At 39.5% G+C, this 26495-nt stretch overlaps 1 protein-coding gene across 2 annotated transcripts in view; it reads right to left on the reverse strand.

The window, feature by feature from the left end:
• si:dkey-9k7.3 (circularly permutated Ras protein 1) overlaps positions 1-25683 on the reverse strand; it is a 77114-nt gene extending 51431 nt beyond the window's left edge. Inside the window, exons 1-2 of one of the 2 annotated variants that reach the window (XM_059652013.1) lie at positions 25485-25683; positions 4929-5040 (exon numbers count right to left, since the gene is read on the reverse strand). In XM_059652013.1, coding sequence (XP_059507996.1) covers positions 4929-5004 — 76 coding nt within the window. In that variant the 5' untranslated portion in view covers positions 5005-5040; positions 25485-25683. Of the gene's footprint in view, positions 1-4928; positions 5041-5670; positions 5710-25484 lie in introns of those variants that run through there. The other variant, XM_048545798.2, reaches the window with a different exon arrangement.
• Positions 25684-26495: the final 812 nt, after the last annotated feature.

The following is a 26495-nucleotide window of genomic DNA, read 5'->3' on the forward strand; positions in this document are numbered from 1 at the left end:
AGCAATGAGAAGGGACTGAGAGGGTTATACTTAAATGCATGCAGTATATGAAACAAGGTAAAAGAGCTTATAGCACAGATTGATTTCGGATGTTGTGGGTGTCAAAGAGACATGGCTGCAAGGTGATCAGGGCTGGAAACAAAACATCCAAAGATACATATGCTATTAAAATCATGGGAGAGAGGCAGAGGGGGCAGGGTTGCCTTGTTATTAAAAGATGATGTTAAATCAATAGCATATAGAGATATAGGGTTGGAATGTGTAGAATCTGTGTGGGTGGTGTTGAGGAGCCACAAAGTGAAAAAGATCCTGATGGGAGTTATGTACAGGCGTTTTGGCAGTAGTCAGGACATGGAGAAGAAAATAAGTCAGGAGACAGTAAAGGCATGTCAGAAAGGTACTATTACAACAGTCATGGCAGACTTCAATATGCCGGTAGACTGGGAAAATTAGGTTGGTAGCAGATGCAAAGAAAGCAAATCTATGGAATGTCTGTGAGGTGATTTTTTGTAGCAGCTTGTGGTAGAGCCCACTTAGGGAACTTGCAATCTGGATTTGGTGATGTGTAATGAGGTAGACTTGATTAGGGAGCTTAAGATGAAGGAACTCTTTGAGGGCAGTGACCATAATATGATAGAATTCACCCTGCAGGTTGAAAGGGAGAAGCTGGAATCAGAAGTAATGATATTACAATTCAATAAAGGCAATTACAAAGACATGAGGGAGGAGTTGGCTGGAGTTGATTGGAAGGGGAACATAAGCAGGGAAGGCAGTGGAGCAGCAATGGCAGGTATTTTTGATGGTAATTCAGGAGGCACAGCAGAAATTCATCCCAAGTAAGAAGAAACATGCCATGGGGAGGATGAGGCCACCATGTCTGACAAGTGAAATCAGGGACAGTATAAAGACAAAAGAAAAAGCATACAATATGGAGAAGATTAGCAGGAAGCTAGAGAATTAGGAAACCTTTTAAAAACCAGCAGAGAAAAATTAGAAAAGTATTTGGTGGGGGTGGGGTGGGGGGGAGGAAGAAGATAAAATGTGAGGGTAAGCTGGCTAGTAATATGAAAGAAAAATGCAAGAGTTGTTTTAGGGACATAAAAGGTAAGAGACAGACAAGGGTGGATATTGGACCACTGGAAAATGAGGCTGGAGAAGTAGTAATAGGGAACAAAGAAATAGTGGAGGAACTGAATAGGTACTTTGCATCAGTCTTCATGGTGGAAGACACCAGTTCCATATCAGAATTTCAAGAGAGTCAAGGGGAAGAGGTGAGTGTAGTGGCCATCATTAAGGAGAAGGTGCTAGGGATAAATCACCCTGACCAGATGAACTATACACCAGAGTTCTGAAAGAGATAGTTAAGAAGATTATGGAGGCACTGGTTGAGATCTTTCAGGAATAACTGGAGTTAGGGAGGGTCCCAGAGGACTATAATGCCCATGTTGAAGAAGGGAGGGTGACAGAAGACAGAAAACTGTAGGCTGGTTAGCTTGACCTGAATCGTTGGCGAGATTTCAGAGGTCTTTATTAAGGATGAGTTTGCACAGTATTTGGAAGTGAAAGTTTTTATTATCTTGTTCAAAATCAAACCAGACCCGTATGCTGTCCAACCCATATCATAGGAGACACAACAGACCACAACAACTATTTTCATCAGAACTGGATGGTAGAAGGTGCTGCTAATTTGTCAGGCACCATATTCTTGCCAACATCTTTATGCCTTCAACACAATGCGGTGCATTGTGTCAGCTGGAAGGACAGGGTTGTTAAAAATTACAGTAATGGGTGAGGTGATCATGAGGATGATTAATACTAGTCACGGAATGAAGCAGCCAGTGGATTCTAAGACAACTAAAGTTACAACTGTATCAAAGATGCTTATCTTCTGTCTTTGATAGTTGGCATTGCTGACAAGGCCAGCATTTTTTATCCCTCTGACTTGCCTCTTGAACTTAATGGCCTACTAGCCATACTATTTGGAGGACTTAAGTTTTAGAGGATTGCAGGAAAATTGATTTATTTCAAGTTTTGTGAAAAATACCTGGAGTTGTTTCTTTAAATGTAATCATTGAATGTACACTGTGATCATTAGAAAACTTTTTAAAGAAGGCTTCCTAGAAGTTACATGACTTGTGATAACTGCTCACTTTGCCATAGGTTCCTGCTGGGTATGTTTTGAACAGTGACAGAGTTGAAGACGTGTTTGTTCTTTATTCGTTGGGTTGAATAAGAAACTGCTGATTTACAAAAAAGCCAACTAAAAACAAGCTGCCCAGGTGATCACTATCATTTCTGAAAAGAAAACCCTCTGTTGACTTCATGGTGAAACCTATTTGTTCTCTAGAAAATGATTGAACAATTGTCTCAAAATTGTAAGTCATGAGTAAGCTATGTCTACAAAACTTCAGAGGCAACTACGTGTGATTAACACCAAAAAAGCAAACACTGGAACATCCTTTACCTTCAGTAATAACCATGAGTATAACAGTGCACTCCTCTAGCTTTGATTTTAAATCAATGTTCTCAAAGAATGGTAATTTGCTTGCTGCCTTTATAGTGAGATAGAATGAGTATAAATTGAAAGAAGGTTATTTTTAAGGGCAAGGCTGAGGTGGTGGAACACATGAGTAGACAAGCCATAAAGGGTGTAGAGCTGAACATAACAGTAGCATCTGGTTATGATGAGTAAGAGAGTGGATAATACAAGTTTCTTGTTTAATGATGAAGGAATGAGATATCAGAAGGCCCAGGGCAGAACAGCATCTGCAAGGATCTTTCCAAACAATTGGTTTCCATGGTCCATTGTCTGAAGTTTCTATACCTGGCAACCAAAGCCTACATTGCTTCTGGGGAAATCCAAGTATTCACAACTTGTCTCTGATGTAGTTAGCTCAGGAAAGCTTAGCAATGGAAATATGACAGCGTTCGTGTGTTGCTAATTTCATCAATACACTGCCACGTTGCAAAGTGCTTAGCGTAGCGGAAACAAGCCTACACGTATTGAGGCCTAGAATCACCGACAGAGAAACCTCAGCTCATATCATTGGTTTCTAGTTTCTGACTGAATATGATTGCACATCTTGCACTGAAAGGCTCAGAATGGGGGTGAAACAGGAAGCCAGTATGTTACCATCTGCTAATGCAACCTCAGAAAGTTTAATAAGTTCGTTGGAAAGGAGTATATTTTTATCTGAAAATATTAAACTGAAATAGTACAGCCCGTGCATTATCGGCAGAGTGACGGCAGCTAGAATGTTTCACTTGTCAAAAAGGTCCCTTAATTTCCCAGTTAATCTTTTCGCTTTTCATACCATTTTCTCAACATTTTGCCTGCACGCAGTGATTGTTGCTGGTTTTGTGGCTGCACAGATGGCACAGCCTTAATCATGATGCATGACCCTTGAAGGTTAGTGTTGGCAGCTTAAATTAACAATGACATGAGTGATGGCCAGAGTGGAGTAACCAGCATAGCGAAGATATATTATTCCAATCACAATCCAGCAAAGTGAGTGTCTCGCAGGTGAGACTCCCACATTGGAAGGGTGATTTCAAAGTGATTACATCAGGGTCTCAGAAATACTGAGAAGACAAGTTCCCATCAAGCAATTTTAAACAGGCCTTGCATATCTCAATAATGAGCACCAAAATCTCAGGAGTGTGTTGTTCAGGTTATTGATCTCAGTTTGGACAAAGGACAAAGCCAGAAAATGTCAGCTTTGAAATAATCCCCAATATGAGCTCACCTACTGCCCTTCTATGATCAGAAGGGCAAACATCAGTTGGCAAGTGGCTAACTGAAAAGCTATCAGTCCATCAGCTGATTATACTGATTAATCGGCTCCAATCATTCCAAACTGTGTTCCAATAGATTTTAATAGTAGTTACAGTTTTGAAATGCTGTACTCAGGCTTCTAGATGTTATCAGCAAAGAGCAAAAAATTAAAAACTATTCCTTTCAATGCCATTAGCGCTTCTCAACTCACTGAAGAAATCAGATTTACCCTCTAAAAAATTTCTTTGTAATTTCCCTTGCCCTCTTAAGGTCCAGGGTAGATAAGAATCTATAAGACACTACCTCCGCGGACCTAAGCTCATCCTGTAACTTATCGCCAAATAATGATACCCACACTGTTTTCTGTATCTTCTAGTTACAAATGAAAGCTTTCACAAGTGAGCCTACACATTGATAATGTCATGTGTTGGTTGGTGATACTTTCAGTCTCTCCTACAGATGGGAGGAAAAATTTGTAACCTTATGATCCGCTGTGCTTTCACTAATTCGGCAGGTGGCTAGCTTTTCAACTGTTTTCCAATGAAGGCACCACCATTTTCTGATCACTACCCCATGCATATACAAATGGATCTGATAATTCACACAAACTGGGATTTGGGACTTTAAATATAAATTACATTAAAGTGTCAGATTACATTAAATTGCAGATCAGTGTGATCGAAGATTATAATCTAGTTTCTAAATAGGTAATGTTGCATTACAAATATCAACTAATTTTACAGTCAGTATTTAAATTTGTGATTATTTTTAAACTATATGCATGAAAATAAAGACAGTCCACAAATCTGCTGACCAGGGCAGTAAGTCATTAATAATGAATAGACTAAGTAGGAGCAGTTATTGATAATGAACTGACAGGTAAAATGGTAGAGCACTGGGGGCCCATCAATTTCCTCACTGACCCATAGACACTAAAGACAATTGTAGCACTTCACCGGCACATGAGCTACGTTCTCCTCACTGGGATTCAAATCTATGTCCTTCCTGTGTCTGTGGTGTTCATTACTACGGAAGAGAAATTTAGTCAGCAAGCCATTAGGGGAACAGATTGTAACATACTTCAATAATCAAGGAGATGTTTAAAAAAAAGAATGGATTAACATTTTTTGAGATTGAAATAATTGGCACTTACCATGGTCTCTATTTCTGGGATTTGGGGATGGTATGTTTTGTGAATTGTACACAATGTGGCTGTACGCAAATTCCATAACTTCAGCTAAACATCCAAACTGGAAAGGAGTGACCTACAGAAGAAGTAGAAAAACAAGTGGAAAATGAGGGCATTAATAACATTGAATTCTTCAGTGAGATTGAGAAAAAATAACCCAAAGACAGGAAGTCACGCAGAAATTTAACATGTGGACTTATTTGTTCAGCTAACAAGAGACAATACTGAGGTGGACAATCTAAATGGGTTGAAGAAACATTTTTGGATGGAAAGGATTGAGTGATATGCCAATGAACAGGTTGGGTAGAATTGAATGTATACTGTTATTGTCACGTAGATGTTTTTGAATAACTCCACTTGTATCACTTAACAAAGAACAGAATGTTTACAACTCCACGCAAGAGTTGACTGCCTTCATGCTTTACAACCGTGATCTTTACATGACACGCTCCAGCGGCTATCTGACCCCAGCACATGTATTCTGAGTTGCTACACCCTACAAAGAACTCAGCAAATGTATCAAATTTGAGAAATGAGAACAAATATTCTGTTAATGTATAAACAATCTATGCTTCAAGATTTAATTCACATTCCAATAGTAACTTAGTAAAGTAAGTAATGTTATCATATTTCTGTTGGACCATAAGAGTTATTCTCTCATTATACAGAAATTATTGGTGGTGGTTCAAGTTGACGGTCACCATACCTCAGGTGAGGGGAGAAGTTGAGAAGTAGAGTCCTTCATGGTAACCTCAGAGTCTGTGGAAATTATGCTTAGAAATACCAAAGGGCAGAAAACAACGTTAGATGTTGTATATAGATCCCCAACCTGTAGTAACAACATTGGGCAAGGCATGGCAAAGTAAATTAGAGATGCAAGTAATAGAGGTATGGCTGTAATTATGGACAACATCAATTGGCATATAGATCGGACAAATCAAGTCAGCACCAATACTGTAAAGGAGGAATTCTTGGAGTGAATACAGGATATTTTTATGGATTAGTAGGTTAAAGAACAAAATACAGAAAAGGCCATCTTTTACTGGGTATTGTGTAACAAGGAAGGAATAGTTGACAATCGAGTTCTGCATGGGCCCTTTGGGAAGACTGACCACAATAAGGCAGAATTTTTCATTAAGATGGAAGTGACACGGTTGCGTCTGAGATTAAGGTCCTGAATTTAAATGAAGGAAATTATGATGGTATGAAGTATGAACTGATTATGATATATTGGGGATCATTATTTAAAGAGGTGATGGTAGGTAGGCAATGGGAAACATTTAAAAAGCACATTGACAAAGTGCAAAAGTTATTCATTTTTGTCTGATATGAAGAGAAAATTGGTAACATTGTCAGATTGTTAAGGATAGTTTTGAATCCAAGGAAGAGGCATACAAAATGGCCAAAGAAAGCAACAGACCTGAGGATTAGAAAAATAGATTCCTGTAAAGGGAGATAAGGAAATTGATTAAGAGGTGGCATAAAGCATGAGAGTCAGTTTGCCAGGAAGGTATAAACCAACAATAAAATCCTCCATTGGCATGTGAAGAGAAAAATGATTAGTAAAGAGAAATGTTGGTCCCCTACAGACAGAAATAGAATTTATAATGGAGAACAAAGAGATGCCAGACCAATCAAATACATATTTTAGTTTTATCCTTACAAACAAAGACTAAAAAAAATTCCAAAATAAGAGATAACTTACTGTTTTGTATGAAAAAGGAATTGACATAATTTAACCTTGGAAAGGAAATGGCTCTGAGGAAACTAACAGGGTCTGATAACTTTCATAACCAGTAACTACAGTACTTAAAGAAATGGCCTTTGAAATAGCTGATGGGCTAGTGGCACCTTCCAAAATTCTATAGACTCTGGAACAGTTCCAATGGATTGGAAGATAGCTAATGTAACCCCAATATTTAAGAAGGGAGGCAGACTGAAAACAACAAATTATAGACCAGTAAGGCTGACATCGGGAGTGGAAGAAAATGCTAGGGTCCAATATAAAAGGTGTAATAGCAGAGCATTTGAAAGATAATGACAAGCTCAGTCAGAGTCATCACAGATTTATGAAGGGGAAGTTATACTTGCCAAATCTGCTGGAATTTTGATGGAACTATTGGAATGGATAAGGGTAAGCCAGTGGATGTAGTTTACTTAGACCTTCAGATGGCTTTCAATAAGGTCCCATATAAGGGAGTGGCACATTAAAGTATTTGGGATTGAAGGTCATGTAATGAAATGGATTGAGATTCGTTGTTAGGCAGGAAACAAAGAACACAATAAAATGGTCTTTTTCCAAGTGACAAACAGTGACTAGTGTGGTAGCGCAGGGATCGGTGCTTAGACACTGTTATTCACAATATATATTAATTATTTTGATGACAAAACTATGTGTTATATCTCAAAGTTTACCAATGACATGAAGCCAGGTAGGAGTTGTGGAGAGGATACAGGGATGCTTCAATGCGATTTAGACAAGTTAAGAGAGTGGATGAAATCATGACAAATGCAGTGTAATGTTGATAAATGTGATATCATCCACTTTGGTAGGAAAAACAGGCAGGCAGATTATGATCTAATTGGGAATAGATTGGGAAAGGGGATGATGCAATGAGATCTCAGTGTCCTTGAATACCAGTCGCTGATATTAAGTATGAAGGTGTAGTAGATGATGAAGACAGCAAATGGTCTGTTGGATTTCATAACAAGAGGATTTAAGCACAGGAGTAGGGGTATCTTGCTGCACTGTACTAGGCATTGATAAGACCACACCTGAAGTAGTGTGTTTAGTTTTGATCTCCTTATCTGAGGGAAGATGCTTTAGTTTTATTGAGTGAGTACAAAGAAGATTTGCTACACTGATTCTTGGTTAACTGATTTTCAGGGAGAGACTAGAAATATAGGAATTGTATTCACTGGTGTTCTGAAGAATGAGGGAGTTAGGGTTAGGTTAAGAGAGTTTCATGAAAACCTATAAAATTCTAACAGGATTAGCCAGGGTAGATGCAGGAATGATGTTCCTGATGACAGGGGAATCTACAGCCAATGGTCACAGCGTAATGATTGGGGTAAACCTTTTAAGACAGAGATGAAGAGAAATTTCTTCAGACTAAAAGCAGTGAGCCTATTGAACTATCTATCATAGGAAACCGTTGAGGCCAAACATCAAAGGGTTTTAAGAAAGATGTAGATATACTTCGAACTAAAGTTGTCAAAAAATATGGTGTGAAAGTGGGGACAGGATATTGAGTTGGCAATCAGCTGTGATCGCAGTGAATGGCGCAGCAGGCTTGAAGAACTACATGTGCTATTCCTGCTCCTATATTCTACGTTTCTGACATAAGACAATGGATTTTTTATTTATGAATTGCACCCCCCAATAACAAAATTTATAGATATAATTTTGTTCTTTAGCAATGGATATTTTTCTGATTGGCTTCTCAATGTGAGTTGCTTTCCAACAGTTAATAGAAAACTGGGAGAGATAAGGCAAGTTTTCCATTTCTGCTGTGCCCAAAAGGTATTACCTGAAATACAGTTCATTTGTTTATTCTCAAGTCTGGCTTCCTTTATTTTTCCAAGATGGATAATCTGCAGACAACTTCCATCACAATGGGTGAAACTTCAAAAAGGTAAAAATCAGACAGGAGACATATGTCTGAGTGCCTGGTTTCAGTCATTTTGATGGTATATTAATTTCAGTTCAGCCTGGGTCTTGTTTATTGATAATTTCATGGACTAGCTCAACCTGTGGTCAGGTGATACTGCAGTCATCTTATTTAGGTGTTTTTCCTTTTTAAAACCATTTTAACCCATGGAAAGTCCCAGGTATTAAAATGAGATAATAGAAATCAAATTTTGCTTGCTTATTTTTACCCCTATTAAACAATCTAAATTGAGTGAAATTAATGACATGGAATCAACTCAATTCCTTCTACTACTGGATTGAGATGGTAGCATATAATCACACTAATAAATACCAGGATTTAATTGCTGCTTCTCAGTTGCACTAAGACAGACATATGCCATTGACATGATCAATGGAAGTCACATATATGCACTAAATATGATTTATCCTTTTCATAGAACACAGAACATTACAGCACAGTACAGACCCTTCGGCCCTCGATGTTGTGCCAACCTGCCATACCAATCTGAAGCCCATGTAACCTACACTATTCCATGTACGTCCATATGCTTATCCAATGACGACTTAAATGTACCTTAAGTTGGCGAATCTACTACCATTGCAGGCAAAGCGTTCCCTTCCCTTACTACTCTCTGAGTAAAGAAACTACCTCTGACATCTGTCCTATACCTTTCACCCCTCAATTTAAAGCTATGCCCCCTTGTGCTCGCTGTCACCATCCTGGGAAAAAGGATCTCCCTATCCACCCTATCTATCCCTCTGATTATCTTATATGTCTCAATTAAGTCAACTCTCAACCTTCTTCTCTCTAACAAAAACAGCCTCAAGTCCCTCAACCTTTCCTCATAAGACCTTCCCTCCATACCAGGCAACATCCTAATAAATCTCCTCTGCACCCTTTCCAAAGCTTCCACATCCTCCTTATAATGCGGTGACCAGAACCGTAGGCAATACTCCAAGTGCGGCCGCACCAAAGTTTTGTATAGCTGCAGCATAACCTCTTGGTTCCTGAACTTGATCCCTCTATTAATAAAAGCTGAAACACCGTATGCCTTCTTAACAGCCCTGTCAACCTGGGTGGCAACTTTCAAGGATCTGTGTACATGGACACCGAGATCTCTCTGCTCATCTACACTACCAAGAATCTTACTATTAGCCCAGTACTTTGCATTCCGGTTCCTCCTACCAAAGTGCATCACCTCACACTTGTCCGCATTGAACTCCATTTGCCACCTCTCAGCCCAGCTCTGCAGCTTATCTCTGTCTCTCTGTAACCTACAACATCCTTCATCACTATCCACAACTCCACCGACCTTAGTGTCGTCTGCAAATTTACTAACCCACCCTTCTACGCCCTCATCCAGGTCATTTATAAAAATGACAAACAGCAGTGGACCCAACACTGACCCTTGTGGTACACCACTAGTAACTGGACTCCAGGATGAACATTTCCCACCAACCACCACCCTCTGTCTTCTTTCAGCAAGCCAATTTCTGATCCAAACTGCTATATCTCCCACAAACCTGTTCCTCCGCATTTTGTACAATAGCCTACTGTGGGGAACCTTATCGAAAGCCTTGCTGAAATCCATGTACACCACATCAACCGGTTTATTCTCATCTACCTGTTTGGTCATCTTCTCAAAGAACTCAGTCAGGTTTGTGAGGCATGACCTACCCTTCACAAAACCATGCTGACTGTCCCTAATCAAATTATTCTTTTCTAGATGATTATAAATCCTATCTCTTATAACCTTTTCCAACACTTTGTAGACACTTTTCATTCATTCAGTGTCCACAATGATTCTCCTTGTCTGGTTTCCAATATATTTTAATAGTGTAACAGGTTAAAATTAAGATTCAAGTACTCGCAAAATTTTGACTATAAACTTGGTAAACTCAAACACTTAATTATCAAATTTCCTCTCATTTCAAAGTCCCTGATTTATCGGAGGTGTTGTTAAATATGGTAGGCTGGATTTGGCTGAGAAAATAACAGCTTCTGAATGCCATTATTAATGTTCAAATTGACAACTGGTGATGAAAAAGAGCTAACACGGGAATAATAAATCACCACAAATTGTTTGTTGACTGATGCAAGAGCTAACATGGGCTTATTTTTAGCTGAATGATGCAGGTATAAGTTATTGGCGTGCAGAATTCCAACAGTGAATTTGCTTTTCAAGAATTGGTGAACACACTTGGGGGGTCCCGATTTCTGAACCCCTTATGAACACTTACAAAGGGTGACCCACAGAGAGGTATAATTTTATAGACCTGACATACAAACAATTCCTGTACTTCTGAATGGCTTCTTTAGATTGTTCTGTACTGTGTTCCAACTTGATTACAAATCGACTTGCGAACAAACTCTATAGCAGAACATGTCCACAACCCAGGGATTGCCTAGGTACCTGTAATGTGTTTCATTATCAATAAGATCTGCAAGTGCTTGTGAAGAAATTTCCCTGAGGAGACTCAATGGCTAGAGTAGAATCTGTGACTGGGTAGATCTGAGCTGGCTTGTCAAAATTTTCATATGAGTGGATCAATAGGATTCATTCATTTCGTTCTGAAGAAGAGTCACTAGACTCTGGTAAAGTCGCAGGGGAGCTTATAGGGTGGATGAAAAACTGGCTTGGTCATAGAAGGTGGCAGTGGAAGGGTGAATTTCTGAATGGAGGGCTGTGACAAGTGGTGTTCCTTGGGGATCAGTGTTGGGATCTTTGCTGTTTGTAATATATATAAATGATTCGGAGGAGAATGTAACTGGTCTGATTAGTAAGTTTGCCGAAGACACAAAGGTTGGTGGAATAACCGTCAAAGGATACAACAGGATATAGATCGATTGGTGAATTGGGCAGAGAGATGGCAGATGGCGTTTCATCCGGAAAATGTGAGTTAATGCATTTTGGAAGGCCTAATCCAGATGGAAAATATACAGTGAATGGCAGAACCCGTAAGAGTACTGATAGACAGAGGGATCTGGGAGCACAGGTACACAGGTCACTGAAAGTGGCAACACAAGTGGAGAAGGTCATTAACAAGTCATATGGCATACTTGCCTTCATCAGCCGGGGCATTGAGTTTAAAAAGTGGCAGGTAATGTTGCAGCTTTATACAACCATAGTTAGGCCAGAAGGATATGGTGGCTTTGGAGAGGGTACAGAAAAGATTTACCAGGATGTTGCCTGGTATGGAGGCCATTGCTATGAGGAGAGGCTGGAGAAACTTGGGTTGTTCTCACTGTAATGATGGAGGTTGAGGGGCAACCTGATAGAGGTCTATAAGATTATGAAGGGCATGGACAGAGTGGACAGTCAGAAGCTTTTTCCCAGGGTGGAAGAGTCAGTTACCAGGGGCATAGGTTTAAGTTGTGAGGAGAAAGGTTTATAGATGATGTATGAAGCAAGTTTTTTTACATAGTGGATGGTGGGTGCCTGGAACTCGCTGCCGGGGGAGACAGTGGAAGCAGATACTATGATGACTTTTAAAGGGTGTTTTGACAAATGCATTTACAGGATGGGAATAAAGTGAGGGAGTGACACTTGGAAGGGTAGGGAGGTTAAAATTGTGATCAGAGATAGTGGGAACTGCAGATGCTGGAGAATCTGAGATAACAAAGTGTGGAGCTGGATGAATACAGCAGGCAAGGCAACATCTTAGGAGCACAAAAGCTCCTAAGATGCTGAGATAATAAAGTGTGAAGCTGGATGAACACAGCAGGCCAAGCAGCATCTTAGGAGCACAAAAGCTGACGTTTCGGGCCTGGACCCTTCATCAGAGACCCTTCACCTCTCTGATGAAGGGTCCAGGCCTGAAACGTCACCTTTTGTGCTCCTGAGATGCTGCTTGGCCTGCTGTGTTCATCCAGCTTCACACTTTGTTATTGTGGAAGGGTAGGGGGTTTTAGTTGTGATGGGCAGCATGTCAGTGCAGGCTTGGAGGGCTGAAGGGCTGTGCTGTAATTTTCTTTGTTCTTCGACTCAAAATATTAACTCCGTTTTCTCTTCACAGATGCTGTCAGAGCTGTTGAGTTTCCCCAAAAGTTGCTGTTTTTGTTTCAGATTTCCAGCAAGTCCAGTTCTTTGTTTTATTTCGTAACTTAATAGGATTTCCATTTAATCCCTAAGAAACAATAACATATGGGGCGGCACGGTGGCTCAGTGGTTAGCACTGCAGCCTCACAGCACCAGGGACCCAGGTTCAATTCCAGCCTCAGGTGACTGTCTGTGTGGAGTTTGCACATTCTCCCCGTGTCTGTGTGGGTTTCCTCCGGGTTCTCCGGTTTCCTCCCACAGTCCAAAGGTGTGCAGGCTAGGTGGATTGGCCATGCTGAATTGCCCGTAGTGTTCAGGGGTTTGTGGGTTACAGGGGGATGGGTCGGGGTGGGATGCTTCAAGGGGCGGTGTGGACTTGCTGGGCCGAAGGGCCTGTTACCACACTGTGGGGAATGTAATCTAATCTAATCTAATCTAATTTCATCAGACTACTGACAGACGGATTTGAAACATCTTATTGTGCTTAATCCTTTGAGTCTCTCAGCTGTTTAATGCGCTGATGACTGGAAAAATAAGTGTGAATAAATGTGATAACAGTAAATTACTGTACTTTGTCCATGGATCACAGGCTCAGATCCATAGTGTCTGCTAAATAATTTCACAGCACTGCATTACAATTGCCACTCCCCCCATCTATGAGAAACCTGAAAAAGTCTGTACTTTTGTAGGTGCAATAATATATTGGGCTGATTTTGCTGGAATGGGGGATATTACAGCATGGCCTTTTAGCCAAAGGTGTATGTTTTATAAAGAATTGCCTTTGAAGATAATGGAAGTATAAGCCACCAAAAGATTGGTGATGACTACAGGGCATCTTGGTGATTTTGGTAAGTAATGGATCCAACAATGTTTCTTCTTAAGCATTGGGATTAAAGGACTGCAAAATGAACAGAGGAATTGAAAAAAAAACAGTGGATTTGAGGGAGTTATTTCAAAATAAAATCAGGTCATAGAGTCATAGAGCTGGACAGCATGGAAAGAGACCATTTGCTCCAACTCAGCACTGACCAAATATTCTAAATTAATCTAGTCCCATTTGCCAGCATTTAGTCTGTATCTCTCTAAACCCTTCCCATTCATATACCGTCTAGATGCCTTTTAAATGTTGTAATTGTACCAGCCTTCCCTACTTCCTCTGGAAGCTCATTCCATACACGCACCACCCTCTGCATGAAAAAGTTGTCCCTTAAGTATGTTCTATATCCTTCCCCTCTGACCTTAAACCTATGCCCTCCAGTTTTGGACCCCTTCACCCCAGGGAAAAGACCTTGTCTATTTACCCAATTCATACCCCTCATGACTTTATAAACCTCTGTAAGGTCACCTTTCAGCCTCTGACACTCCAGGGAAAACACCCCAGCCTATAGTTCAAACTCTCCAAACCCAACAAAATCCTTGTAAATCTTTTCTTAACCGTTTCAAGTTTAGCATCTTTCCTATTGCATAGAGACCAGAATTGAACGCAGTATTCCAACAGTGGCCTAACCACTGTCCTGTACAGCCTCAACATGATCTTCCAACTCCTACACTCAATGCACTGACCAATAAAGGAAAGCATACCAAATGCTTTTTTCACTGTCCTGTCTGCTTGGGACTCTGCTTTCAAGGAACTATGAACATGCACTTCTGGGTCCCTTTGATCAGCACCACTCCCTAGGACCATTATACACATTAACTGTATAAGTCCTGCCTTGATTTGCCTTTCCAAAATGCAGCATTTCACATTTATCTAAATTAAACTCTATCTGCCAGTCCATGTAGGAAGATAAATGAAAGAGGAGTAAAAGATTGGATTAAGAGAAAAAGAAAATAATTAAAGGAAATGTAAGAAATAAAAACATTTTAAAGTTAAAACTGTTTAAATCTGAAAGAATAATTTATACATCCCGGAGGAGATTAAGTTGTTTTCTTGGACATTCAATTAACATGGTGTTAAAAGCACACTTACACTATTGAATATTAACGTTCACTATTCGCAGCAGGTTTAATTTGAGTCTTTAATTGTTCAAGCCCCAAGCTCCTTCCAGGTGAAAAGATGATTTACTTTGTACTTCTTTTAATTTAATAACCTGTATTTCATGCTCACGATCTCGTCTCCTCCACAAAGATAAATGCATGTTGGGTTACTGCTTAGCAAAACAACTCTGTTTGGTTTACAAACCTGTTGCTGGGCTTCTATCTCAACTAAATGACATATAACTTTCCATCTCACTCCCAATTTGACCTCTGTCCTCGCCCGCTTACAAATGTTTTAAATTGGTTGAACTTAAGCACAGGGCAGAATAGCACCTTTTCTTTCAGTTACGCACTTTATAGTCTTACAAACTCAACATCAAGTTCAACTATTTCAGATCTTGAACTCTCCCGGCTTCTTAATTTGTTTAATTTGTTTAGTTTTTGAAGGCAGTTGTAGACATATCTTTATTTAATTGCTTGCTTTGCACCTTCATCTCTTTTTATCACTTAATCCCTCAGGGTCTGAACAGCTATTCACAATTTTAACATGAAAAATTCTTACATGTCCTCAGTTTAATAAAAACACTAAAAATTTTTCTTAAAATGCCATATGCAAACACTTCTTGTGTGCTTGTGATGAGTCACAGAATCATAGAGTTGTACAAAATGGAAACAGACCCCCTGATCCAACTCATTGATGGCAGCTAGATATACTAAATTAAACTATTACCACCTGCCAGTATTTGGCTCATATTTCCCTAAACCCTTCCTATTCATATACCCATCCAGGTGCCTTGCAAACATTGCAATTGTACCAGCCTCTACCACTTGCTCTGCCAGCTCGTTCTATGCCTACAATAACTTCTGCGTGAAATAATTGCCCCTTAGGTCCCTTTCATATCTTTCCCCTCTCACCTTAAACCTATGTCCTCTAGTTTTGGACTCCCCTATCCTGGGAAAGAGACTTTGGCTATTGACGATGTCCATTCCCCTCATGATTTTATAAACCTCTACAAGGTCACCCCTCAGCCTCTGACACTCCAGGGAAAATAGCGCCAGCCTACTCAGCCTCTGCATACAGCTCAAACCCTCCAACCCTGGCAACATTCTTATAAATCTTCTCTGCACCCTTTGGACTTTAACAACATCATTCCTGTAGCAGGGAGACCAGAATTGAATGCAGTGTTCCAAAAGTGGTCGAAGCAATGTGGGAGATAAAAAGAACTGCAGATGCTGGAGACCGAGTTAATACAGTGTGGAGCTGGAGGAACACAGCAGGTCAGGCAGCATTGCAGGAGCAGAAAAGTCGACGTTTCAAGATGGGACTTATCAAATTGCTGATGAAGGGTCCCGACCCAAAATGTCAACCTCCTGCTCCTCCAATGCTGCCTGACCTGCTGTGTTTCTCCAGCTCCATGCTGTATTGACTAAGCAACACCCTGTACAGTCGCAACATGACATCTCAACTCCTATACTCAATGCACTGACCAATAAAGGCAAGAGTACCAAACACTTCTTCACTACCCTGTCTACCTGCTACTCCACTTACAAGGAACAATGAACCTGCACATCAGGGTCTCTTTATTCGGCAACACTCCCCAGGACCTTACCATGAAGTGTGTAAGTCCTGCCCTGACTTGCTTTTCCAAAATTCCTCACATTTATCTAAATTAAATTCCATCTGTCACTCCTCAGCCCATTGGCCCATCTGATCAAAGCCGTGGGCCCACCACCAGTGGATCCTTGCAGCACACTGTGGATCACAGGCTTTCAATCCAAAAAACAACCCTCCACCACCACCCTCTGTCTCCTACCTTCGAGGCAATTTTGTATGTAAATGGCTAGCTCTGCCTGGATTCCATGTGATCTAACCTTATCTATCCTGTGGACCCTTATCAAACTCCTTGCAGAAGCCCATATAGATGATGTTCACCACTCAGCCTTCATCAATTTTCTTTGTCACTTCTTCAAAAAACTCAATCAAGTTAGTGAGACACGATTCCCCACACACAAAACCATGTTGACTGTCCCCAATCAGTCCTTGCCTTTCCAAATACATGTAGAACCTATCTCTCCAAATCCCTTCCAACAACTCACCCACCACTGAGGCAGGCTCAGTAGTCTATAGTTCCCTGGCTGTTCCTTATCACCTTTCTTAAATAATGGCACTACATTCGCCACCCTCCAGTCTTCTGGCAGCTCACCTATAGTTTTAAAGAAATTATTGCTGGAAAATTTGAGGCATTAACCAAAAATATCATCAAAAAAATGAAGCAGTTCCAAGTTAAATCCAGCCAAAGCACCATGGAGCAGGTATTTATTTGAAATATGTTATCAAAGTGAATCACTGTACCAGAGGAAATTTTGGCCCCGGTGCTAAGGCTTTCTTTCCTGAAGGCAGAGATTGTTGGCTCAAACCTTACTCTGAGTTAGCATGAGCACATGAATGTCTGATTCTTTAACGTTGTGCTGAGAGAGTATTGCACGGTCAGATACGCCAGTCTTTAGATTAGACGATAAGCTGATTCACTGTCTGCTGATTAATGACAATATTTGGAAAACAGGTCATCAAGTTTAAAAAAAAAGTAATGCAAGATGTGTGAATTCAAAAATGTAATCAAAAATTCTAGAAATGTAATAACAGGTCACTTAAGGGAGACAAAAATAAATACCTGAAATGCAAACCTATCCCCCTTTTGACATTGACTGGGCATTTTATTTTCCTGCATTAATATGGCCTTTTCCCACTTAAATGGTAAGAGATTACCACATCATATTGAATTTAGGTTTATAGAGGGAGGTTGATGCTTTGTATTGCAATTTTCATTATCGTGATATATTGATTTGGTTATGAGCTTAGAAATGATTATTACTTCTTTTGTTTTAGTTCACTCACAGATCAGAAATCAGGATGTCCAAAATTCTGAAGAAGTACCTCATGATGAGATTAGGGAAAGACAATTAGCAGGATCCCACTCTTGACCTCCTACATCCCATAGCTTACCAGTCCCATCTCTTCACGTCCTCTCACTCATTCTTTACTTGTAGGAAACAACTGGAAGCCATTTTGAATGTGATGTCTCAGTTGGTATTATCTCAACCGGAAAAGGCAAGTGAGGACAAAATCAAATAAATCAGTTTGTACTTGATGCATAATTGGAAACTGAACCAAAATAGCATCACTTCAGCATATTGTGTATATGAAATAATTATTGGCAGATGAAGTTGTATTTCTTCAGATCATGTTCAGTTTTGCTCTGTAAATTAGTTGAAACTCAATTGGGATAGTAACAACCCTCTACTATATAAGGCCAAACTAAACTAGTAAGGGAAAAATACAGTTAGAACAATATCCTATAGATTGCATCAGTCCCAATACTGCACAGTAGTATAAAAGCATCCAGCAGTTAGCTAACATACAGTATTCTGTTCTAAATAAGATCACTGACAGCATGCAAAAAAACTCAAAAGTACACAATAGCATGCAACAATATTCAGTGGTATCTAACATCACACAACATTATCCAAGAGTACAGACCACCACTCAGCAGGGCATGCTAACGTTCAACAACATGCAGCAGCATGCAGCAGTGTTCAAACAACTTACATTATACAACAATGTCCAAGAGTGCAAAGTCATATACAGAAATACACAATGGCATCTCACTGGCCATAATAGCAGCAACAATGCTACACAAAATACAGAAGGCATATAACATGCAAAAATGACTGGTAGTACCTAATGTTAACATGTAATGCCCAATAGTATGCAACAATTACTTCAACACAGAAATTAACACTAAATGTTAGTGGCACAGTGGCTCAGTGGTTAGCACTGCTACCTCACAGTACCAGGGACCCTGGTTCAATTCCAGTATCAGGCAGCTTACTTGTGTGGAGTTTGCACATTCTCCCTATGTATGTGTGGGTTTCCTCTGGGTGTTCCAGCTTCCTCTCACAGTCCAAAGATGTGCAGGGTAGGTGGATAAGCCACGCTATAAGGCCCATGGATGTTTGGGTTAGACATGGGAGATCAGGGAATGGGTCTGGGTGCGATGGTCTTCAGAGGAGCAATGTGGACTTGTTGGGCCAACTGGCCTGTTTCCACGCTGTAGGGGTTCTATGATGTTTAACATCTGATGGAGGTTCACAGGCAATATTTTTGCCCTCTTTCCATACATGCTACCTGACCTCTCGAGTAGTATCATCATTTTATGCTTACACTTGAAAGTATCATAAGGTCTTTTACATGGTTGAGTAGAGAATGAAGGAAAGGAGAAACCATATGAAAAGATACCAAACTGTGGCGTGACATCTAGGAGAATTGACTGAAACTCTATTTGTAGGGATGGATTCTGACAATGTGTTTGAAGATAAAGGGGGAAGTGAAGAATTTATGAGTTTTCAGCAGGGAATTCAGGAAAATAAGTCAGAGGAGGCCAGAAGCTCTGCAGCCAGTGGGAAGCGCAGATGGATTAGAAATCAGAGTCAGCTCCATAGAATCTAGGAGAAGTTTTAACCCTTGAAGAGATTATAGAAGATGGGAAGGACATAAAAAATATAAAGATATGAATGGAACAAGAAAACTAATGAAGTCAACAATGCAAAAATAGGACTTTCTGAGAAGCAAAATGTTGGAAGTGGAATTTTAAGTTGAGAAACAGGAGGTTGACAATGGGTTCAGCGGAGAAATAACAATGAAAAGGGGAGGAATAAAAGGGGATTGATCATAATATGGTGAAGCAGATATGTTGTGGAAATAGATGCAAGTAGTCTTGATGATGAATATGCCGTGGTTTTCCAGTTCTGCTTCGGAAAAGTGCTAAGATTTCATCTGCTTTTATTACAATGGAGGCTGCAAATTAGACAGCAGGAGCAGGAGATTGGCTTCATGGCAGAGATGATCTTGGAGATGGAATAGATAAATGTGATGTAAACTGCAAAGTGATTACAGAATTAGAGGTAGTGTAGGAGGCAAATTGGTAACTGGCTTTTAGAGATAAAGAAATATGTCTTTACTGTTAGAATGCAACAGTGTGGTGGAGACTTTTGAGAAAGTGCCCATATAACAGGCCATAAGCTAACAGGACTTGGATGCAGGAAGATGGGTGTAGGATGATCTGAGGTTTTGAAGTATGAAAAATGGTAGACAAAGATAATGAATCAGAGATAGTAGGAACTGATGATGCTGGAGAATCTGAAATAACAAGGTGTAGAGCTGGATGAACATAGCAGGTCAAGCAGCATCAGAGGAGCAGGAAAGCTGATGTTTCGGATCTAGGATCTGAAGGAGGGTCTAGACCCGAAAATATCTTCAGATATGCCTTTCTGTCTTCCAGACTTAATCATTCTACTGATATAACAAGGTGTAGAGCTGCATGAACATAGCAGGCCAAGCAGCATTAGAGAACCAGGAAAGCTGATGTTTTGGGGCTAGGATCTGAAGGAGGGTTTAGACCCGAAACATCAGCTTTCCTGCTCCTCTGATGCTGCTTGACCTGCTGTGTTCATCCAGCTCTGCACCTTGTTATATCAGTAGAATGATTAAGTCTGGAACACAGAAAGCCATATCTGAAGATTTCATAGCAGACAGAGTTTAAAGCCTATGACAAAACATTAGGATTTTGTTCAAGGTGTGAACTGCCATCATGAACAAAATGCCAATCTATGGTTCTATCTTGTTTCTTTTGAAAGTATCTGCTAACCAGAATGTAAATTTTCAAACTAGGAATCAATGTAGGAATGTAAATTGCTCAGTCTTTGTGTTTCTGACTTCTGTAAATTTTCTTCTCTATCTTCCATCATAAGCTGATCACCAGAATTATTCAGTCTATGCCTTAGCTGGTCAATTTTACATCAAGCTAAGTAGCAGTTAAATTACGAGACTGATTTTGTGCTGATAGAGAAGGCAGCTTTTGTGAAGGACAGGATATGAGACATGGATCAAAGATGGTGTTGAAGTTGTGAACATACCAGTTCAACTTTAAACAATCATTAGCATGATAGCACCCAACTGAGCACAGCAACACTGACAATATGCAACATTCTCTCATATTGCAGAATGTGAAATGTTAACCAATTTTTTGTTGCTATTTGCGCTGCTAGGACCAGTTTTCAACATATGTTCTGTGGGGATTAAAACCTTTCTGCCAGTAATGGGTATTTGCAAAATCAGTCCTCTTGTATATTTCTAACCTCTTGTATTTTTAAACTGTAGATCTCCAGCACTTACAGCTCCCTCTGTCTGGTCAGGTTCTGTGATGTGTAATTTCCAGTTGGAAGCAGCACTGACAGGAAATCACAGCCATTCCTGTGAGCTCTCAGGTTAAGCTGTTTGTCAGAATTACCTTTCATGGGATCTCAGTGTCACTGGCAAGGCCAGTGTTTCTTGGTCATCATTTGTTACCCTTGAACCACGTTCTTGAACTGCTGATGTCCATATGATGTAGATAAAGTGTTGTTAGGGAGACTTCCAGGATTTCGAAGTTCCAGCAACAGTGAAGAAATGACAGTATAATTCCAAGTCAGAATGGTGTGTAACTTGGAGGAAAAGTTGCAGGTGATAGTGTTCCCATGTGTGTTCTGCCTTGTTGTTCTAAGTTTGTCAGGTCATGTGGAAATGATGCTCCAGTGCATCATTTAATTGGTGCATAATGTTATCACTATGTGCTGGTGACAGAGGGGAAGAATGCTTAGGATTAAAAACCAAAAGAACTGTGGATGCTGGAAATAAGAAACAAATACAGAAATTGCTGGAAAGGCTCAACAAGTCTGGCAGCAACTGTGGAGAGAAATCAGAGTTAACTTTTCAGGTTCACACAATTGATGCTTAGGAGTTTGTGGACTTACCCCTATTGTCTCAGATGAAGGATACAGTGATTGCCATTTCTTTATATGACTGATACCACAGATATAAAATAGCAGCAGCGCAGCTTCAGATTTTTACAAGGAAGAAATTAAATGATAAAAATAGCTCCACCCCCATAACACCTGCAGTTCAGAAAATATGTAGGGCAAGACTGTATTTTTCTAAGTTATTTGCTATAGTAACTCTAGTTAAATATTAGTTGTAAGTAAACCAGTATTCAATTAGCATTGCTAAGTAGGGTATAACAGAGGTAACGTTTATTACTTAGGATCTTCTGGCAAAACAAAAAATGTCATCAGTCCATATTTTAAAATTACCACAGAGATAAGAAAATGACTTAAAGACTTAATAGGGAACAGTATATTTCAGTTTTGTATTGCATGTTGAAACATGATTATTTAGTAATTTTCTCGTAGATGTAAAGGTTTGAATCACTACAGTGCATATGTTTAAAACTAGAGTTGAGAAGAGTGATCTTAATATGATCGAATGTAACATTAAGCTTGAGAGTAATGTGGAGCCATATCTTGATTTTCAGATGATATTTGCTATGATTTCATGCAAGGGAATTAATACATGATTTCAGGCAAAATATTAAACTGATTGAAGCATTTGTTAATGGACAGAAAACAGGGAGTAGAAATAAATGATTATTTTCAGGTGGCAAGCATAACTATTAGAGTGGTGTATGGCTCAGTAATTAATTCTCAGCTGTTTACAACCTGTATCAATGGCTTAGATGATAGGAGTGAATGTAAGTTATTATTTTTGCTAACAGCACAGTTAGATGGGAAAGAAGGATAGGACAGGAGTTTGCACTGCACTAAGTGAGTGAAAATAAGGGAACAGATGGGGAATAATGGGGGGCAACATGAGTTCTGTTGAACGGCATGATGAATAGAAAAAATGACTATTTATTAAGGATAAAAATATACCAGATGTTGTTTTTCAAAGGTAATTAGACATCCATGGATAAGAAAGCTAATATGCAGGCATTGCAAACAATTAGGAAGACAAATAACATGTCAGCCTTTACCTGAAGGGGTTGGAGTATAAGATTAAGGAAATATTGCTTCTACTATGTGGGGCGTCTGGATTATTGTCCTCAGTTTTGGTTTCTTTACTTAAGGAAAGATATAGTGACCTTAGTGGGCATACAACAAAGATTTACTGATGCCTAAGAACAGAAATTGGCCAATGCTATCTGGAGTTTCAAAGAATGAGACTTGATCTATTTGAAATACATAAAAAATTTAGAGGATATTGCTCAGAGGCTTTTACTTTGGCTGGAGAGTTTGGAGCTACGGGTCATAGTCTCAGGATTAAGCAATCAACCATTTACAACTAAGATGATGAGTTATTTTCTCGTACAGAGGCATGTGAATCTTTTAGAATTTTCTACTTGACTGCGTATGCTCAATTAATGAGTTATTCAGTTAGCGTTACCCGTGTAAATGTTGGCCAATTAGTCTGTGTATTAATCTATGATGCCATCACAAGCAATGCAGAGGGAGCGAAGATTTTATCGAAGCTATATGGAATATTTCTGCATCTATATTCCTATTTAATGAAGGACTCAAATAACTATTCGCATTTAGAAATTAGGAAGTTAGGTGTAAAAAGGAAAATACAGTGGAACATTTTGACTAAAATAAAATCGTGCAATAAGTTGGAAACTCACTGAAGCATAAATAGGTTCATGAGGCAAACAGATTACTTTGTCAAGATTAAAGAAGTTAAAGATATGATGAGAAGGGGTATGTTGACTTGACCAGTCACAAAGGGATATGATTGTTGAGCCTACGGCTAAATTTTTGATCTTAAAAATATTTGGCCTTTATTAATCTAAAGCAGGCTGGATTTTTTAAATACATCAGGAATTATTGCTAAGGAATTAATGCTAATTAATGCAACCAATCAAATACAAAGAAACCTAATTGCAGCTTTGTTTGATATAAACAATATTCCAGAAGCCATTGAATGACAATCCTTTTCATACACAGCCTCACTGTAATACTCTAAATTAATCCTTAATCCTAAAATTACAGATATGCCTGCATTTTGGCTATCTCATAATTTCCCATGTAAAACAGATTTAAAACAAAACAATGCAGCCTGTATAGCACTAGACACCTTTTTATTGCTGTAAGCTTTGTGAATAATGCTTCTCAATTAATGATTCTTGAACTATGACTGCTGTTTGGCCCTTCCTCCTTTGAAAGTAGCTGTTGGTTATTGATGGGACTATGGATGCAATGATGGGATGGCTCTTGTAATTTTCCAGCTTTGCCAATCAAACTGGCCAATCTTGGGAAACGCAAAGAGATAGATCCTGAATGCCATCACATTGGTAAACCAATAGCAATGGAAACACTACACACTGCTCCCAAATTTGTTCATTCAAGATTCCTGCCTACCATGATTTATTATTCAAGATTATAGTGGTGTAGTCACAATATTGGTGATGATGTGTTACAGTCCCCTCAGGAAGGCCCATTTGCTGTGGCAAGCATGTTCTAGTCTGGAGTTATGGATAATGTTTGCAGAGATTCTAACATCCTTTCCATCTCACCGGCTGCCATTGGCATGTGTTAAGAGAACATGCTTGATTGGCATGATGCCAGTTTTCTGAAGAAGGATCCAGGCCTGAAATGTCAACCTTCCTGCTCTTCTGATGCTGCTTGGCCTGCTGTGTTCATCTAGCTCTACACCTTGTTATCTCTATGCCTGATTGATGAACACATCTTCCAACCTGACCTCAAAAGCAGGGATACTATCCACTGCATCAGAAGATCTCCAGTAGCTATATTACTGCCCAAATATACATGGTTTTAAATTCCATTGTGGCAACCTGAGATTTTGAGGTCAGTTTTAAAAAAATTGAGAAATGTGAAGAAAAATTGGCTGTTGAGTTGCCAGAATTTCATGAGAAAACCAGTTTACTGATGTCCTTCAGAAAGTAAACTAGGCCTCCTTATTTGGTTCGGCCTCTATATGCCTCTGTTCATACACCAACATTATTAATTCTTAACTGCTTTCTGTGAGTAGTGCAGCAAGCCTTTCACTTGTAAGAACTGATCAGGATACCAAGGATGGGCATTTCACAATGCCTAGTCAGCAACACACAACTTTCCTGTTTGCAAACAGAAAATCCAAAAGAGCAAAATAAGCAAGAATTAACAAAAAACTGGGCCATCCATGAGTGGTCCTCTCCAAAAGGTCCATTAACAGAACTCTGTTTGTCTTTTCCCTAGGATTGGGGGAATTTCAAGGGTAGGGGGCGTAATTCTAAGGTGAGAGGAGAAAGATAAAAATAAAGATATGAGGGGTAACTTTTTAACTCAGAGAGTGGTTTGTGTGTGGAAGGAACTTCCAGAGGAAGTGTTGGATGTGGGTACAATTACAATAGTTAAAAGACACTTGTATAAGTAAATCAACTGGAAAAGTTTGAAGGAATGTGGGCCAAGTGCACGCAGGTGTGATTAATTCAGTTTGGGATTATGGTCGACATGAACTGGTTAGACCAAAGGGTCTGTTTCTGTACTGTATGTTTCTATGACTCTATAACATATTACATAAAGTTTTCAATTTGCAGCTACATCTTAACGTGGTATTGAAAGAAATTGTTATTATCAGCATAAACACAATTACAATGTTAAGGCACAAAACATGTACATGGTTTCTTACCTGAACATCTTCCCTTAGTATCATATTCTCTACACTTTAGCATTCTCTAATAAAAATGCTTCCACCTCATTCTCTAAAAGTGAAGCCATGCAAAAATGCTCAAGATGCTGTCTCTACATATTTTCTGTGGCTACGAATGAAAGCATTCATACATATAATTGTACATCGCAAGTGTCGTCTCACACTTCCCTGCTGAAAAACTACTAAAGCAATCTGCTTTCCCAGTTGTAAGTGTATGTGCATAAATGAGGCAAGAGTTAAGTCTTGTCCCAGGCTATAGAAAATTACAACTGTACCTGACAGATGAGGAAGGGTTTCGTCAAGGATGAGGAGATTTAATCCATATTCTTGTCCAAATGTTCACCTCGCAATTCAAGAGCACACTTCTCAACTAACATCTGAATGTTCCGATGCTGTGACTGAGTCAGGAAATAAGTTATTACTATCTGCACCCCTTCATCAGCAACTATTTTTAACTGTGAGAGAGAATATGTACTGTATTCAAAAAAGATCGAGATGGTTCTGATATGGCAGGAAACAGAGAGAGAAAGGTTTCACTAGGTTAAACATAAACAGGAAATACATAGCAGAAAGACAAAAATCAGAAATGATGGTGCTTCTTTAATAAATGGTCCAGTTTAGACTGAATTACTCTGAAGCAAATTAGTTGTGACTGAAATTCAGTGTTTACCTTCGTTGAATTTTATGGCTTTATCTGTAGTTATGTTACAGATAATCACAATTATTATGGTTGTCTGTATGTTGGCCTAATGTTTGTGATATGGCGCTGGTCACCTGGAGGTCATGACTTTTAATCCTACTTTGACAATGATGTGAAATAGAATTAAATAAATTTAGGTGAACATGACTATTGTAAAATATCATCAAGTTCACTAATGCCTGTGAGGAAAGGGAATCTCTACCCTGACCCAGGATAACAAAGTGTAAAGCTGGATGAACACAGCAGGCCAAGCAGCATCTCAGGAGCACAAAAGCTGACGTTTCGGGCCTAGACCCTTCATCAGAGAGGCTGTCTGATGAAGGACATAGGCCCGAAGTGTCAGCTTTTGTGCTCCTGAGATGCTGCTTGGCCTGCTGTATTCATCCAACTTCACACTTTGTTATCTTGGATTCTCCAGCATCTGCAGTTCCCATTATCACTCTACCCTGACCCAGTCTGGTTAACATTCAACTTCGGTTCTACATTATGTGGTTGATTTTGATGCTCTTTGGCATGGCTCACCCAGCTGCTCAGCTGGAAAAAATCACTGCAAATCTCACAAAGTAGGTTATTATACATATTTACT

This window comes from Stegostoma tigrinum, chromosome 17 (assembly GCF_030684315.1).
Source record: "Stegostoma tigrinum isolate sSteTig4 chromosome 17, sSteTig4.hap1, whole genome shotgun sequence".
NCBI lineage: Eukaryota > Metazoa > Chordata > Chondrichthyes > Orectolobiformes > Stegostomatidae > Stegostoma > Stegostoma tigrinum.